Source organism: Triturus cristatus, chromosome 3_2 (assembly GCF_964204655.1).
Source record: "Triturus cristatus chromosome 3_2, aTriCri1.1, whole genome shotgun sequence".
Taxonomy (NCBI): domain Eukaryota; kingdom Metazoa; phylum Chordata; class Amphibia; order Caudata; family Salamandridae; genus Triturus; species Triturus cristatus.
The window spans coordinates 560,415,899-560,431,695 of record NC_140584.1 but is presented as its reverse complement, the minus strand read 5'-3'; the positions used below and the strand labels follow the sequence as shown (position 1 = coordinate 560,431,695).

The following is a 15,797-nucleotide window of genomic DNA, read 5'->3' as shown; positions in this document are numbered from 1 at the left end:
TACATCAAGGTTGTTAGCCACCTCTGTCTTAACACCTTCTTTGATCAACCTATTTGCCCTTTCAACTAAACCGTTGGCATAAGGACTATACAACGGTACTCTTATGTGTTTCACATCATTTTTACCAACAAAAATAGTAAACTGTTCAGAGACAAAATGTGAACCATTATCCGTAACAATTGCCTTCACTCTCCCTTCTATATAAAATAGATGTTTCAAAAATGTTATCACAGAAGAAGAATCAGCACAATTTACAAATGAAAAGTACAACCACTTTGAATTGTAATCAATTGCAACAATCAGAAAGCTTTTCTCACAACCAACAACATTAAATGGACCAGAAAAATCTAAACCAATTTTTTCCCAAGCGTTGTTAGGCCAACTAACAGGAGATAATGGGACAGTTGAAGTCTTCCAATGTTTGTCCGAGCACAAGCATTCAGTGCACAAGTCCACATATCTTAACCTGTCCATCAACACCAGGCCACCAATAGATCTGTTTAATTTTCTTTGCCGTGGCAGAAATGCCCTAATGTCCCTCATGTGCTAAAGCAATGATTTTTGACCGTAGATTACTAGGAGGAACAAACAACTCTTGTCGAACTAAAATATCATTAACTGACAATTCTGCAGCGACCTGATGATAGCACCTTAATTCCATGGACATAGACCTATCACTGGGCCAACCATTAATTAAAAATGTCTTCACTTGTGTCATACATTCATCTTTCTCACAGTTCTCCAACCATTCTTTTTCCAAAATCTTAAACTGTTCATTTATATCTCCAATAGTGAAAGCATACTCCAGACCTTCCCATTTTTTCTCACTGTCATCCTCCACATCATCACATTCTACAGGTAGGCATGATAGGCAATCTGCTGTAACATTTTTCCCACCCGGAATGTATTTAATGTCAAAGTTAAATTCCTGTAACCTAGCCAACAATCTAATCAATCTCGATGATGCTTTATTTGAACAACTATCTCCCAACATATATATCAAAGGCTTATGATCAGTATGTAATTCGAATTTTGTGCCCCAGATATACATTTTAAATTTTTCAGAAGCCCAAGAACAAGCTAATGATTCACGTTCAATCGTACTATATTTTTTTTCCGCTACGTTCAAAGTACGTGAAGCAAATGCAATTGTCCACTCCTGACCTGTAACGATTTGGCTAAGAACTGCCCCTAAACCTTTTCCGCTGGCATCTACCGTAATTATACATTTTGCACCATATGTAAAAGGCTTAATGGCCGGAGCAGAAGTGATTAAAAGTTTTACAGATTCAAATGCTTCCTGACACTCCTTGGACCAAATAAATTTCTCATTTTTCTTTAACAGATTCCTCAAGGGCTGCACTACTACCACATAACCCTGCACAAAACGTGCAAAGTACTCACTAAGGCGTAAAAATGCCCTAAGAGAGTCTTTGTCAGTTGGGATTGCTGCTTCATTTAGCCCCTTAAGTAAGGATTCTTTAGGTTTAATGCCATCTTCTGAAATATTATGTCCTAAATAGTTGACTTGTTGTGATAAGAATTTAAACTTCTCAAAATTAACTCTCATACCCCACCTACCCAATTTGCTAATGATATCCTCTAACAATACAATATGTTCATCTAGACTTTCGGTGTGAACTAAAATATCATCTTGAAAGGCCTGTACCCCTTCTAGACTTCCAAAAATGTGATCCATCATACGTTTAAATACGCTGGCTGCGGACGCCAATCCAAATGGCATTCGCTTATACATATATACACCAAAAGGTGTCACAAAAGTTGTTAAATGTTGTGAATTTGTAGATAACGGTATCTGATGGTACGCAGAACGTAAATCAATTGTTGAAAAATATTTACTACCACCCAATCTAGCTAGCATTTCATGAATACGTGGGAGGGGATGACAATCAACTAATATATTCCTATTAAGAACTCTGAGGTCAGCACATAGGTGTATATCCCCATTACTTTTCCGTGCGACGACTGCCGCAGAAACCCATTCAGATGATTCTACTTGTTTGATAATACCCTGAGAACACATATCATCAAGTAATTTCTTAAGATCATTTCTGGCAGACAGAGGAACCGGTCTAACTTTCTGAATTACAGGAATAGCATTCTTCTTGAGGACAATATTATGCTCAAAATTCTTGATTACTCCAATCTTATTAGAAAATACTTGGGGAAATTTGACTTGTAGCATCTTACTAAAATTATCACAGATGTTAGATTCTTGAATTGCTAAAATAGGCATATCACCTAATGTGACAGGTTCATCATGACCAGGTCGTAAAATAATACCAAGCTTAGCTTGGTCTTGCCAACCCAAAATGTCTCGTCCGTTGACAGCTACATACATTTTTGTAAGAATGTTTCTCCCTTTAAACAAGATACTATCCTCAAAATATCCTTGCATGATGATGTCATACTCTCCAAAGGCTTTGGAATTAATAGTTGTAGATTTTAACAGTTTCCCAGACCAAAACTTGTAAAATGTGTTCTCAGCTAAAATTGTGATAGGAGATCCAGAATCTGCCATAACGTCTAAATCAATTACCCCAATTTTAACATCACATATGGGGCCCTTACATTGTTTATCATGATCACACAATGCACTAATCTCCACTGATGATACAGAAACATTGTTAATGGCTTCTGCCAATATATCATTTTCCACATCAAGCTGACTAACCCTGACCCTTGTTTTATTAGCATGACACACGTTATAAAAATGCCCCACTTTTTTACAGTTGTTACATCTCTTGCCTTGAGCCGGGCAATTTTGAAAATTCCCTAAATGGAATCTTAAACCACATCTGTAACATGCTCCATTCACTCTCTTGTCAACCATCCTTTTTCCACTGTTCTTATGTGAAACCATATGTACGTTGGTCTCATTACTACCTGGTGCGACTTCCACAGCTGAAACTTTAGAAATGTCTGAAGACACATTAATACTAGATTCAGATAATATTTTTGAAGAAACCACTGAACGTTCTATACTCCTAGCAATATCCATGACTAACAATTAAAAACTAATTGATCACGTAGAGCAGTGTCTAAGTAATTATCAAAAACACACTTAGATGCTAAAACACGTAATACTGCCAAGTAGTCTTCAATAGATTCATCTGCAGATTGTTTACGCTTAAAAAATTTGTGCCTTTCCACCATTACTGAAGGTTCATCCACATACTGTTTGCCAATGCGTGCTAATGCTTCTTTGTAAACTTCCCAAGAGTCATCTCTAGACGGTGCAGGAACAACAGGTAAATTATCGAAGACTTCCTGCCCAGAGTTGCCCAAAAGATTAAATAAAATAGCTTTTTTACGTGCTGCTGAATATTTAATGCCATCTATGGCTTCCAGATAGTTTTCAAAAATCCTCAGCCATTTATGCCATGGTTTGACAGGTTTACCTGGTAGTTCAAGAAAAGGCAATGGTTGCATAACATTTGAGTTACTGTTGGAAGCCATTCTCTACAACTTTATACATTTATGAAAATGAAATTATTAATATTCAGTGCACAAAGTTAATTTTAGATGAATGCTATTGTTCCTTGTTGCATCCGCCTTGAAACAGCAAAATAAATACTTCCTTTCTGTGTGCTTCGCGTTGAAACGCGCTTCGATTGGTTGCTGGGCAACGGATCACAATATTTAGTCAATGGAGGCACGCAGCGTGAAGTAGAGCGATGACGTCATGTAGAGGGAATGCGCACTGTTCACTCAGTTCCCTGGCTCGCACTGAGAATGCCGCTCAATCGAACACCGCCGTCGTTTCTAAAAATGCCGAAACTCAACACTCAATTCCGCTTCGACACCTCAGACGTTAACAGGAGTTAAGAAAACCTCAAACGCTGTGCAGATAAGGCACAAATGGGCTTCAAAATGCATCCAAACCGCAGGGTATGTTCAGGCGGCAGCGCAAGTAAAAAGCACCTCATAGCGAGTCCATAGCGAACAAACCGTCAGCGCGTATATTAAAAAATAAAGCGCTAGGTTCAATTGCGTACTTAGCACAAATATAAATAGTACATTACCGGCATCCTCCTCCGTAAATTAGATCCGACGCCCTCAAATATTTATCTTCCGTATTACAATTTTTCCTCAGATTTGAACCAAACTATTAGCCATGACGAGGTTTCAAATCTTCATTGTCGGTGGGTCCACGAATAAGATCGTCGCCATTAAATGTAGTAAATGGAACACCATATTCAATAAAGATGCAATTCTCTTGAAGTTGAGTTGAAGTTTTATTCTGGTGAAGGACCCACGACCGTCCTATTCAGTTCCCTGGTCAGTTCTCGTACCGTCAAATACTAACATTCCTACCTCAACATTCCAGCCATTCTAACCTACGTTCCATAAAGTAACATACCGTTAATACATTCTAAACGCTTGATACCGACAAAGTAATAAACAATACACTTACACATATTACAGCCAAAAGTTCACCACAGAGAGAAACTGAGCAGAGCTCAGGGAGACTCCTTCTCACACGACGTGCGGTTGGAAATCTGAGGTATGGTGGCTCTGCAGGGGATTGTGATTTCAGGCCTGGCGTCTCATTGGCTGACTTTTGGACCATATAATAATGGTGATGGGTTACCAAAGTATAATGCATTTGGATGGGTTTTTCATGGAGTTTTTTCTTTTGTACTGCTATATTTCTAATACCATGAGACTCCCACCATGACGACGGGGAAGATTCAAGCATGTGAATCTATGAAAGATTCAATGCTGGAGAAGTGGTATATTGCATGTGAATAGTTATACAACCAATACACTGTAAGGATATATATTTACTGTTCATAATTCCACTTATGTTTATATTCTAAAATAAGTATGGGTGGAGATTAGAACAGCAAATATATAATTACTTTAAAATACATTGGTAGGTTTCTATAATGGATGCAACATTATTGCAGGTTTATATTAGTTTATATTAACAACCTCGTTGGTGTCTACAGTAGACCACGGAAAGTAGATATTCCTGTACCTTATCCCTCTTGCATACAAATAAACACTGACATGCCAGACAAACATTCTGAAGTGGTCCACTTCGACTAGCTTTAAGGGAGATCACTTTCATAATAATCTGATTTCTTTTATATAACAGTTCATATCTGATGATTCCAAGGGCAGCACAGGTGTTGGTAGCATCCAAACCAATTGTATTCAATTCATAGGCCTCGAGATTACGTGAGGTTGCTGCTTTTGGTAGGGCTCAAACTCGTGAGTCACAGAAGCAGTGTAACTCACTGAGTTATCTGTCTGGCTATTTAACACATCTCAGGACAGGGTATAATTAATGGAATCACTCCGGTCTGACACCACTCACTTGATGCAGTTTTTTCCATATGTTTTGCCTGTTTCATAGCAGTTTTTCAGGTTCTGATTTAGACATGTTTTTTTCCTGTCAAAATGTGTGTTAACTGGGTAAATTACCTGTTTTGTGGGGTTCTCCACACATCTCGTAATCACAATTTGGAAATAAACTACTATATTTACCCAAATTGATAGTACTTTGAACACTAAGGTGCACAAATTGCATACACTTCTTTCTTACACCTAATTTCTGCTGGTGCCTTTACTACACATAATACTACCTATAGGTGACCTTCAGCACTTGAATGCAAATTGAGCACTCTCTCAAAGCTGACCAATATCCTGCTGCCGATGGGGCAGACTAAAGAGATGACCAATCCTGCACAGACCAGGCAGGCTGACGGTGTCCTAGCCGCTGAAGAAGATCCAGTGAGGATCGCTAGCAGTGAACACATATTCACAACAATATAGCCATTAAGATGTGTCAGATTTATCAAAGGATGGTTATTAAACACGTTGAATACAGTGAAACAAAATTAGTTAAAAAAATAATATTCTGGAAAACATTCTTGAATCGGACATTGCAGCAGGTAGAGTTTGAACCCAAAGTAGATTCAACTTCCCTTATATCAGCAAGTGGTGAGTGCTTTAGAGCAAACACACGAACGCAGCATACCAAAAACAGAAAACATCTGTCTTATGTGCACAGAGTAATCAAAGATCTGCACTGACATTTAGCTGGAGTTAAAAGGCTGAAATATTTAATACAAAGAAAAGTTAGAGAAATCAGTTTAAATCCATGGAGAAATGGTATTCACCGTAACATTCATGGCACTCACCGTAAAATTCATGGCACGTCAATGAGATGTTTTTTAGATATGCTGTGGCACTCAAGTCTTGGTTTCGAACTCTGGTTTGAGTTCCGAGTTGTAATATTTGTAGGACATGTAAAGGATGCGCATTTTCTTTCTTTGTTAATGTTACCACAACCTGTTGGTAAAATAATAGCATAAACATTTTCTTGAATACTTAGCTCATATGAGCTAAAAGTGATCAACTGTTTTCACACTATACAAGTTCGTTTTCTGATACTCTTGCTTATAAAAGAAACAAATAAGATTGCAGAAATTACTACGAAGACCGATGCTTAGTTCATAGACTTAACGCATTCCCAACGACCAGAACATTTGAAGTAGGCAACATGAATTGACATCTGAGAACATAATTCCAATGATTAAAGAAGTAAAAGAGCCAGGCCAGCATTGTCTTTATTCCCTTTGCAAAGCGAATTCCAGAGGTACAACACAGTTTGTGACCACCTGAAAAAATATCTATCATTGGGAATTCTGGGTAACTCTCTAATACTTCGAAACCTGTGTATTCTCAGAGCAGATATTTGAAGCACCGAGTTGCCCTCGAGCTGTCATACGGTCAGTATATCTAGGAAACTGAATAAAATTCGGCAACCCTTCTAAGCTTGTATGATAAACTCTTATTTGAGCACGCGCAAAGATGTTCTATCTGTGTGCCGTAAACGGTAGAACATGCTGGCCCTTGCTATTCGTGAAACTGAGGGTGTTGCACTTCGGGGAGTTTTTAATCTGGAGCAATGGTTCTTAAACTGTGGTCCGGGGACCCTTGGGGGTCTACGAAGCATACTCCGGGGGTTTGCTGCTGCTTAGAAAATAAAATATTTTTTATCAGATTAATAAAGTGTCTATAAATAAAGAAGAAAAATAGAGAAATTAACATTTTAAAACATTCTATATAAATGTGAAGAAATTTGAAATTGAAGGCTACAAATAAGTAGGAGAGCGCATCAAATAAAATATTGTATGGACGATGGGTAACCTCAACTGATTTAAAAAAATCTCTAGTCTTCCCATTAAAATTTCAAGTTCTAGTTTCCATAATGGCATTTATTGTTTTGTGGGTCATAAAAACTGTTGAGGCCTGAGTCCCCAGATTTCAACAACTCAGTGGGGGGGTCCCCAGATTCCAGTAATGATTAAATGGACATTAGTTAAAAGGTTCGAAACCACTGCTCTAGAGAACCTGAGTGCATGTGCTCGGATGCTCAGTTTTTGGTTTAATGCTTTACAATTTACCAATAATAAGAAGTATGGTGATGAGGTCTATATCAATTTAATTAATATACTGCTACTCTTATTAAAAAATACATTTAACTGTAGCACTTCTGTTGGGCGGGACAGAACCTGTACCTTTATTTCCGGACTATTAGACAAAATAGTCAATATAGAGACCATTGGGAGCTTTGGACATTCATATTTTTTTGGCTGTTTAAAGGTGAAACATTTTTTACTATGATGTAGATCAGCTAAATATCTACACTTCCTCTCTAAGTTTCAAGCTATTTCCCTCAAAGGCATTTTCCTGGTGGAGGCCATGGTTACATACCAATGTCTGAGTGATGCAGATGATGTTGTAAAGGTTACCTTATATGTTGGTTTTATTACAGCTGTATAGTAATACTGTTCAAAAGACAAACCTGTCTCTCAAAAAGCACACCAGGGTTATCTATCCTTTACCCAGAAACTCTCCTGTATGTTTGACATCCGCTGCTCTTTCCTTAATCCTAGTAAGAGCTACCATAACCTCTTTGACCCTTTTCCATGCCCTTCTTCTGCGCATTCGATCTCCTTGTTTTCCATACTGCTACCTTGCCTAGAGTTCCCTGTGCTCCCTATTCCATTATGTGTCCTTATTTGGCCACTTGACATGGGTCCCTTGCCTTCATATCCATAACCACTCCCCTGGTCCTCCCAATCTCTTACCCCCCTAACAGGCTACCTTATACCTTGCTCCTCACAAGCTCTTCCCAGTGTGCACTTGCCTCTTTCTTGCCCCACTCCCTACTTCCACCCCCACTGGCTCTCTAAAAGGTACCAAGGTCATCTTCATTCCCCCTGGTATGACTTGGCACTATGGGGAACGGGAATAACCATGCCTTCCTCTAACACGCATAGTTTGGAATTGGTGGCTTGGGTTTTGTGAGTGATCCTGGCTGGCCAACCCCTTTGAGCTCTCCTTCCACGCCCTACTGGTTCCCTTCTGTAGGAAAGTAGGTTTCTGTTGCAGTAACGCCCCCACACACACACTTTCTGCAAGATTTCTGATGCCCTTTGACTAATGTGCCCTGGCTCCCTGCCTATCACGTTCCCAGGGCCTGTGTTCTTTCCCAAAACTGTACCATTGTTTCCAAAAGTGACACCCCCTGGCCCACATGTAAGACCCTTGTAAAAGGTACCACTGGTACCAAGGGCCTTGTGACCAGAGAGGATCTCTACAGGCTGCAGAATTTATTGTGCCACCCTCAGAAACCCCTCACCTAATACATGCACACTGTCACTGCAGACTGTGTGTTTGGGTGCAGACAAAACTGAAGGGTTGACATGGCACACCTCTCTGTGTAGAAAAGAAAAAGCTGACAATTGCACTCCTGATAATGCGCAAATATTTCCAATTTATCTTTTGGAGGGTGCTTGTGGGTATTGCCTCCTGATCAAGAGGTGTGTGGACAATCACAATTTTAGTCAACTTAAAGAAGGTAGAGGAAACAATAAGTACCTTCTTCAAAGGGAAGTTCGCCTTAGCTCGATTAGTCCGAAGGGACTCAATGAACGTATGGACTTCAATTTTTACTTATAATGTTAGCATGTAGGCAGCTGCTTTTCCGTTCTACCATTATGTGGATTTTGTTAATTGTTTGACATAATCTCGATTTAATAGTAGTAATCGTACTATGCTGTTTAGCAATTTTATTTTGACAATCCTATCAAAGTTTATTTTATTATCATGAAGTATGTATATCTACACACTTTTCAAGATGGGTAAACGTGTCTCTCTGTCTCACCTTTACTTTAATCCCTCTTCTATTTCACTTCACAGAGCTACAGTACAGTTCCGAGTGAACCCGCACAGTTGAACCTCTTTGTTTTCACCTGGATACTTACACACCCTTGACAACGCCGAACACAGTGAGCTCGTCTAACGGACTCAATTAATTTGGATTAACACACACGTCAGGTATGCGGCATAACCGTTAATCATTAGATGTTTCGGAATGTGAGAGGTGCACAATTTTCCACCTTGGTGAAAAGCGTTTTATTATTTGTTTAAATGCATTGGGGCATGAATTATTAACTTGGTTCTTCTTTTTAAAAATGGTCATTTGTTAATTGTTCATGGTAAACTGCTTCTCTCTGAATTCCTCTTGATTGTTTACTTGACGATACATGCAAGCGACAATCCCTCTTTCACCGTATTTTTCTAAATCACTATTACTCACACATTTCTTGTAAACCACTGTTTCTAATTCGGACACGACAGACTAACTATATAGTTGATACTCGGTACTCAAGATTAATTAGTGGTATTACTTTTTAGGAAACATCTCCTGATGAAGGACTCAGCCCGAAATGCATTGGGAGTTCTATTAAAAGTATAACTAAGGATTTTCCGATGATGTAATGTGATGTGAACATTACATATGGCTTGAAAAAACTGTAAAGATTAAAAAAATGAAACACATCTACCACAGACTAATGGTTTAATTTTTGAAATTTAAACCACAGCAGTGCTTATTGGGGACGTTTTTGCCACTCAGGAAAATGCATCACCATTAACACCTCTGTGTGCCATGCCCACAACCGTTGCCTGTGGCATAGGTTAGTCCCTCCTCTAGCAGGCCTCACAGCCCTAAGTCAGGGTGCTCTATACCACAGGTGAGGCATAGCTGCATGAGCAACATGCCCCTACAGTGTCTGTGCCCCTTCACAGGCATTACAAGTGCAGTGGAGCCATATTGATTACATTGGCTGGTAGTTTATCATTACGAACTCCACAGCTCCATGATGGCTTTACTGAATGCTAAGAAGTTAGGTATACTACTCCCCAGCAAAATAAACCCACAGTGATGCCAGTGTTGGATTTATTATAAAATGCACTCAGAGGGCATCTTATAGATGCACCCTGAAAAACGATCAACACACAGCTGAATGGTCTGCACCAGCCTGCCACACACCAACATGTGTCTGACCCCCTAAGGTGAGAACCCTTTTGCTCTCAAGGGTCAGGAACAAAGCCTGCTGGGTGGAGGTGCTTCATACCTCCCCCCTAGCAGGAACTGCATTCAGGGCGGTGAGCCTCAAAGGCTTCCGGCCCTTTGTATTGCTAACCAGGGCCTCTCCGCCAGTGGAGATTCCTACCCTCCTGACCAAGCCCCACTTCTGGCAGCAAGGTCGGCAGGAAAATAAGTAGTCAGGCGAGGTGTGTCCTCTCTCAGCCAGGACCACCCCTAGGTGTCCAGAGTTGAAGTCACCCCCTCCTTAGAAAATCCTACATCTTAAATGGAAGGATCTTAGCCAACCAGGTTAGGGGATTGCCCCCTCCCTAAAGGGAAGGGACACAAAAAGTGTGCAGTCACCCTAAAAGGCGAGTAGCCCATTGGCCAGTACCTGTAACGTTCCTAATAATCAGTATTTAGGGGCACCCATGAACCTTGATCCTCAGATTTCTGTAACCTAAGAAGACAGACAAAAAGGACACTGTGCAGCCCAGCAAGAAGACTACTACTGCTTTGGCCCCAGTCCTACCCGCCTGTCTCCTGCTGCCCGAACCTGAAAAGAAGACAACGCCTGTCCTGAGGTCAGCGACTTCCAAGAACCCCAGGAAGACAGCCACTCTTCAATAAAGACCAAGATCTCCCAAGGACAGCTGCCCTGTCCAGAAAACCTACATCTTCAAGGACTCTGGATTCGGGCGGTTCCGCGACTCCTGTGCACTGTGAATACGGCACCCACGGCCTGAGTCTGAGTGGCTTAACTGTCCAGTGACATTTCCCCAGCAACTATGACCTTCTCCTTCGGTGGCTGACCTCTCCTGGGCCCCACGAAGTCGCCTCAACTCGAACGGTCCCCCTGAATGCAACCGGCTCCAGCAAAGAAACCCAACACCAAAAGGTACCCCTGCATCCTCAGCACTCTGGCCTTGGGGAGCCCAACCAACGGTCCCTTAACCCCCCCCCCCAAACTCTCCAACTAACCTGCCCAACTGGTGGTCACCTTCAACCAGCCTCCTGGTCAGAGCCTGCAGCCTCTTTGATCGACCGAGAATCCCCATTGAAACGCATTGGGCACCTGACGCTGATTTTGCACCCTGCACCCGAATGCCCCTGCTTGACTGGTGGTGTAGCTTTGGTGCTGCCTTGTGGCCTGCCCTTTGCTGATCTTAACTCTTGGGGCCTGTTCACTGCAACCATGGGTGTAGGTACTTACCTACAAACCGTGCATCTCTGAGGTGCCCCCAGCCTCCATTGATTTACATTGGGCCCAGTGACCTCTGCACCTGGCCGCCACAGTGCCGCATGTGGTGTAGTACTTACCTCAAACAGTGCTGATCTAAACCCCTGGTGACTGGAACTGTAAGTCGAGTACTTACCTGCTAACACATAACCTTGGTTTCCTTCCACAGGATTGTATTGCATTTCATACTATATTGTATACCAAAATCTTAACTTGTACCATTACAAAGTTCTATCATTTCTAATCCAATACAAACGTATTTCATTCACTGTTAAGTATTGTTAACACTCCTACAAACCAATTCTGATTGCATTTGAAAAGTATTACTGCTTATTGAGACTGTTACTCACCTGCAACTGAGTTTCACTTGGTTCTAGAAATGAAACACCAAAGTATAACTTCATATACAAACAATTGGTCTGGATTCAGTCTTTGAGTGTGTGCTTTCATTTCTTGCCGGAGTGTGTGCAATAAATTCTTGACACAGCCCTCTGGTAAGCCTAACTGCTTGACCACACTGCCACAAATAGAGCTGTTAGTTTTATCTACTTAAGCCTCTGTAATACTCTGGGAATCCACTGGACTTTGAGCACAATATACCATACTTTGGTATAGTATATACAGAGCCAGCTTCCTACATCTTCCCATCAAAGGCAGGAATGAAAGGGTACAACGACCTAGTTCCTTTTAGCTGTCACAGTTCACTAGGTCTTCCTACATCATGACTTTTCTTTCACTCTAGATCCTTAAGTGGAGCTCCTAAGGGATACCCATCTTTTTCCTCTCCCTCATGCTGTGCATCTGCTCACCTTGTTTACTTATCATTTCTCCAGTACAGCTTATAGTTCAATTGCCTACACCTTCTGCTGCTAGTTTGCAAGTCCAACATCGTTACCTTGACCGTAGCTACTGAAAAGCTCTCCTTGGGTACATGTTTATTTCCTGGCCCATTTAGCTGTGCGAGTGCCCTCTTTACCATGAACCACCGGTTCTTTTGGAGTGCTTCTCTAAATCTACTTTCCTATTTCTCCCCGTGCTGTGCACTCTACCGTCTTGCATTTTTAAACCACCTCCCTCAATCCTCCTTGGCTTTCTGTGAGCGTCCAGGTTGCTTCCATTCCACCTGCTGCTATCTAGCACCGAGTGGGATGGGTATGGCCAGATGTGGGTCCCATGCTATCAATGCCACTGGATTCAATCTAGCCTGGCTGATGAGGGTGATACCCCGAAACCGATCCCAGGATGCTTGTTTCTGTATGTTTCCAGTCCAGGTAGGATCTGGCCTGGCAGTTCGGGCTGGAGTGTTCCCATGGGGACCAGGGCGAAGACTGATTTGCATATGGCTGGGAATAAACTGGAATGGCATGGTGAGGAAAAACAATGATGTATTTAGGCCAGATCTTTGTACTGGGGTGAATCTTTGATATTGTTCAGCATTCCGTCTATCAATTGTTCTTTTTGCATTTGTCACCCCGAGTAGGACAGGTATGCCCAGATGTGGGTCCCATGCTCTCCATGCCACTGGATCCAAGCTAGCCTGGTTAATGAGGGGAGATACCCTGAAACTGGTCCCAGGATGCTTATCTTCAGTCCAGGGATGACCTGGCCTGGCAGTTCGGGCTGGAACGTTCCCATGGGGAGCAGGGTAAATACCGATTTTCATATGGCTGGGAAAATACTGGAATGGCATGGTGAGCAAAACAAATTAAAAACGATGGATTTAGGTCCAGATCTTTATACTGGGGGTGAATGTTCGACATGGTTCAGCATTCCGTCCATCCATTGTCCAGACGTGGGTTCCATGCTCTTCAAGCCAGTGGATTCAAGCTAGCCTGGCTGATGAAGGGTGATGCTTCTAGGAACCAAGTGCCTCTGTACTTTTGATCATTCATTTTAACCAAAGAGTTCAGTAGGGTTTACCTATGTTCATTTTTATCCCACATTGGGGTATAAATCACATCCACTTTACTAAAAGGAATTCATTGATGCTCCACGTAATCTGCATATGGGTGGACATTTCATGTACTCATCTAAAGAACCATGTATTTCATGCAGGTGGAGCTTGCAAATACTTCTCTTTGAATAAAGAAACTGCCTAAGATCCCAGTAACTTACATCAATGTGAAGCCTAGAAACATCATGCCCGCCCATCCTCAGAATATTGATTTCCTTCCAGGAGCTCAGCATCCCTCTATATCGTATATTACGGATGGGAAAGAAATGAGTAAACATGTTCCCTATGTAACTCTTTTGAATGGACCCGCATGCAACTCAGTGGGAAATGATTATCGCTATGCCCTCCTTTGCACAAAGCACTGGCCTCTTAAAGTAGGATCCGGTTGACTGGAAACACTGTAATTTCACTCTCCATACTCATAATAATGCATACAGACCCAACCTCAATTCAACATGGTTAGTCACAATCTTTATTGCGAATAGTGCCAAAATACTATTGAAACCTTAAAATCTCAAATACCAACTATCCCACACTCATCCACACCACGCTGACCTTATATCTCCCTGTCTACAAGCTACAAAGGACTCATCAAGAACATTCCTGCGAATATACAAGTGCCACCAACTTAGAAAAGAAACACGCCCTTAATGGCATTCAAAGTTGAAATATAATGAGATATTTCATAAGATAATAAATCAAGAGCATTTTGCAAAAGCAACGTCATGTGCAATTGTTGCATATTGAATATGTGTAACTATTGATGGATGTAAAAATGTATTTTTAAATCATCAAGAAATGGCCTTCCGCTTGAAATTGCTACTATTAAAAATTATGTATTTATTTATTTTGAACATTTCAGGTTTTCATAGTCCGTGCTTATCATTATCCCAATATTAATTACCTCAGTATGAATGAGCATCAGACATAATGCATGGGAAAGCAGAAGAACAAGGAAACAAAAAATCCAAACTAAATATGCATATAAAGGAGTTTATACATTGCCAGAAATGGGACAAATCTCTAAACATCACGACATAGCAGAGTCGTAAGGGTGCAGATTACAAACCACCCTGTGCCATCCCCTCGTCTAACACAGCTGCAACATCGTGCCCGGTACAATAGCTACACTCATGATTCATAACCCTATCCCACCATTCGCTGCCAGCTAAAACCCTGTGGCCCCCTTCCGGGGAATGAAACAAGCCACCGAGATATCCCCCGAATTCAACAGTCCCCATCCCATTTATAGTGCCTCATGTATGCATGACCCGAAAATGATGAATGTAAACCTCACTATTGATAGGGTTATGGTGGATTGGGCCATCTACAGCAAAGGACATTAAGGTTCACCCATAAGCAAAAAGGGTCCTCAAATATCAAAGACTCTCTATTGTTTTTGAGGTTAGTAAATGCACAGTTTATAGGTGGCCATTCGGTACAGCTCCTTGAATCATTCTTGGTATGTGCGCACTTGGGTTGAATGCCAATGCTGTAAGATACAGATTTTGGCTACCATTTGGGTAGTCAACAACCATCTCCGCCAATGCGACATGTCCTCTATGTCCATAAATTGTGTAGAAGGGCTATCTCAGTAGTGCTCCGGATGGGGATATAACTAGCAGTGTGCAATGTGCTCCACACTGAGCGCCAGTGAGGGACCAGGTCAGAGTAGGACCACAGTATATGATACATATCACATTCAGCAGAAGGGCAGCGCCATCAAGCATCCACTGGGATTAGACGGGCCCTACAGTGGTTATAAGGTTTCCAATACCAGTTATGCACTATCTTGAAACAGGAGCCCTTCAAGTATGCCTCTATAAGGGAGTTGTCATGGCAGTCTAGGACCTCTCTCCAGTCATCGTCTGAAGAAGAAATGCCTTGTCACTCCTGCCACTAGATCTTAGTTGATGCTTGTGTGTCTGAAGAGTAGAGGTTATCAATGAGTGTTTGATACATGTTGGAGACAGGTTCCCTAGAAAGCCGCCCCACTGCACCAGAGACAGTCTTGCAGACTGTTGCCAATATCTTCACAGCTGTGACTGGGGCAAATTGTATTTCAATTTAAGAGTCTCAAAGGAGCTAAAGGGGTCCTCCTCTAATATGTCCCAAATTGTATTAATCCCCTGCCTTCACAAATGGGCCATCTGATTGGTCACCGATCAATAGTAATGCCTAACTGT

At 41.5% G+C, this 15,797-nt stretch overlaps 1 protein-coding gene across 1 annotated transcript in view; it reads right to left on the bottom strand.

Moving 5' to 3' along the window:
- The window catches only part of VPS13C (vacuolar protein sorting 13 homolog C), a 2,873,871-nt gene that overhangs the window by 1,704,213 nt on the left and 1,153,861 nt on the right, over positions 1-15,797 (bottom strand). The window contains exon 37 of the mRNA XM_085648297.1: positions 6,174-6,324. Coding sequence (XP_085504423.1) covers positions 6,174-6,324 — 151 coding nt within the window. The remainder of the gene's footprint in view (positions 1-6,173; positions 6,325-15,797) is intronic.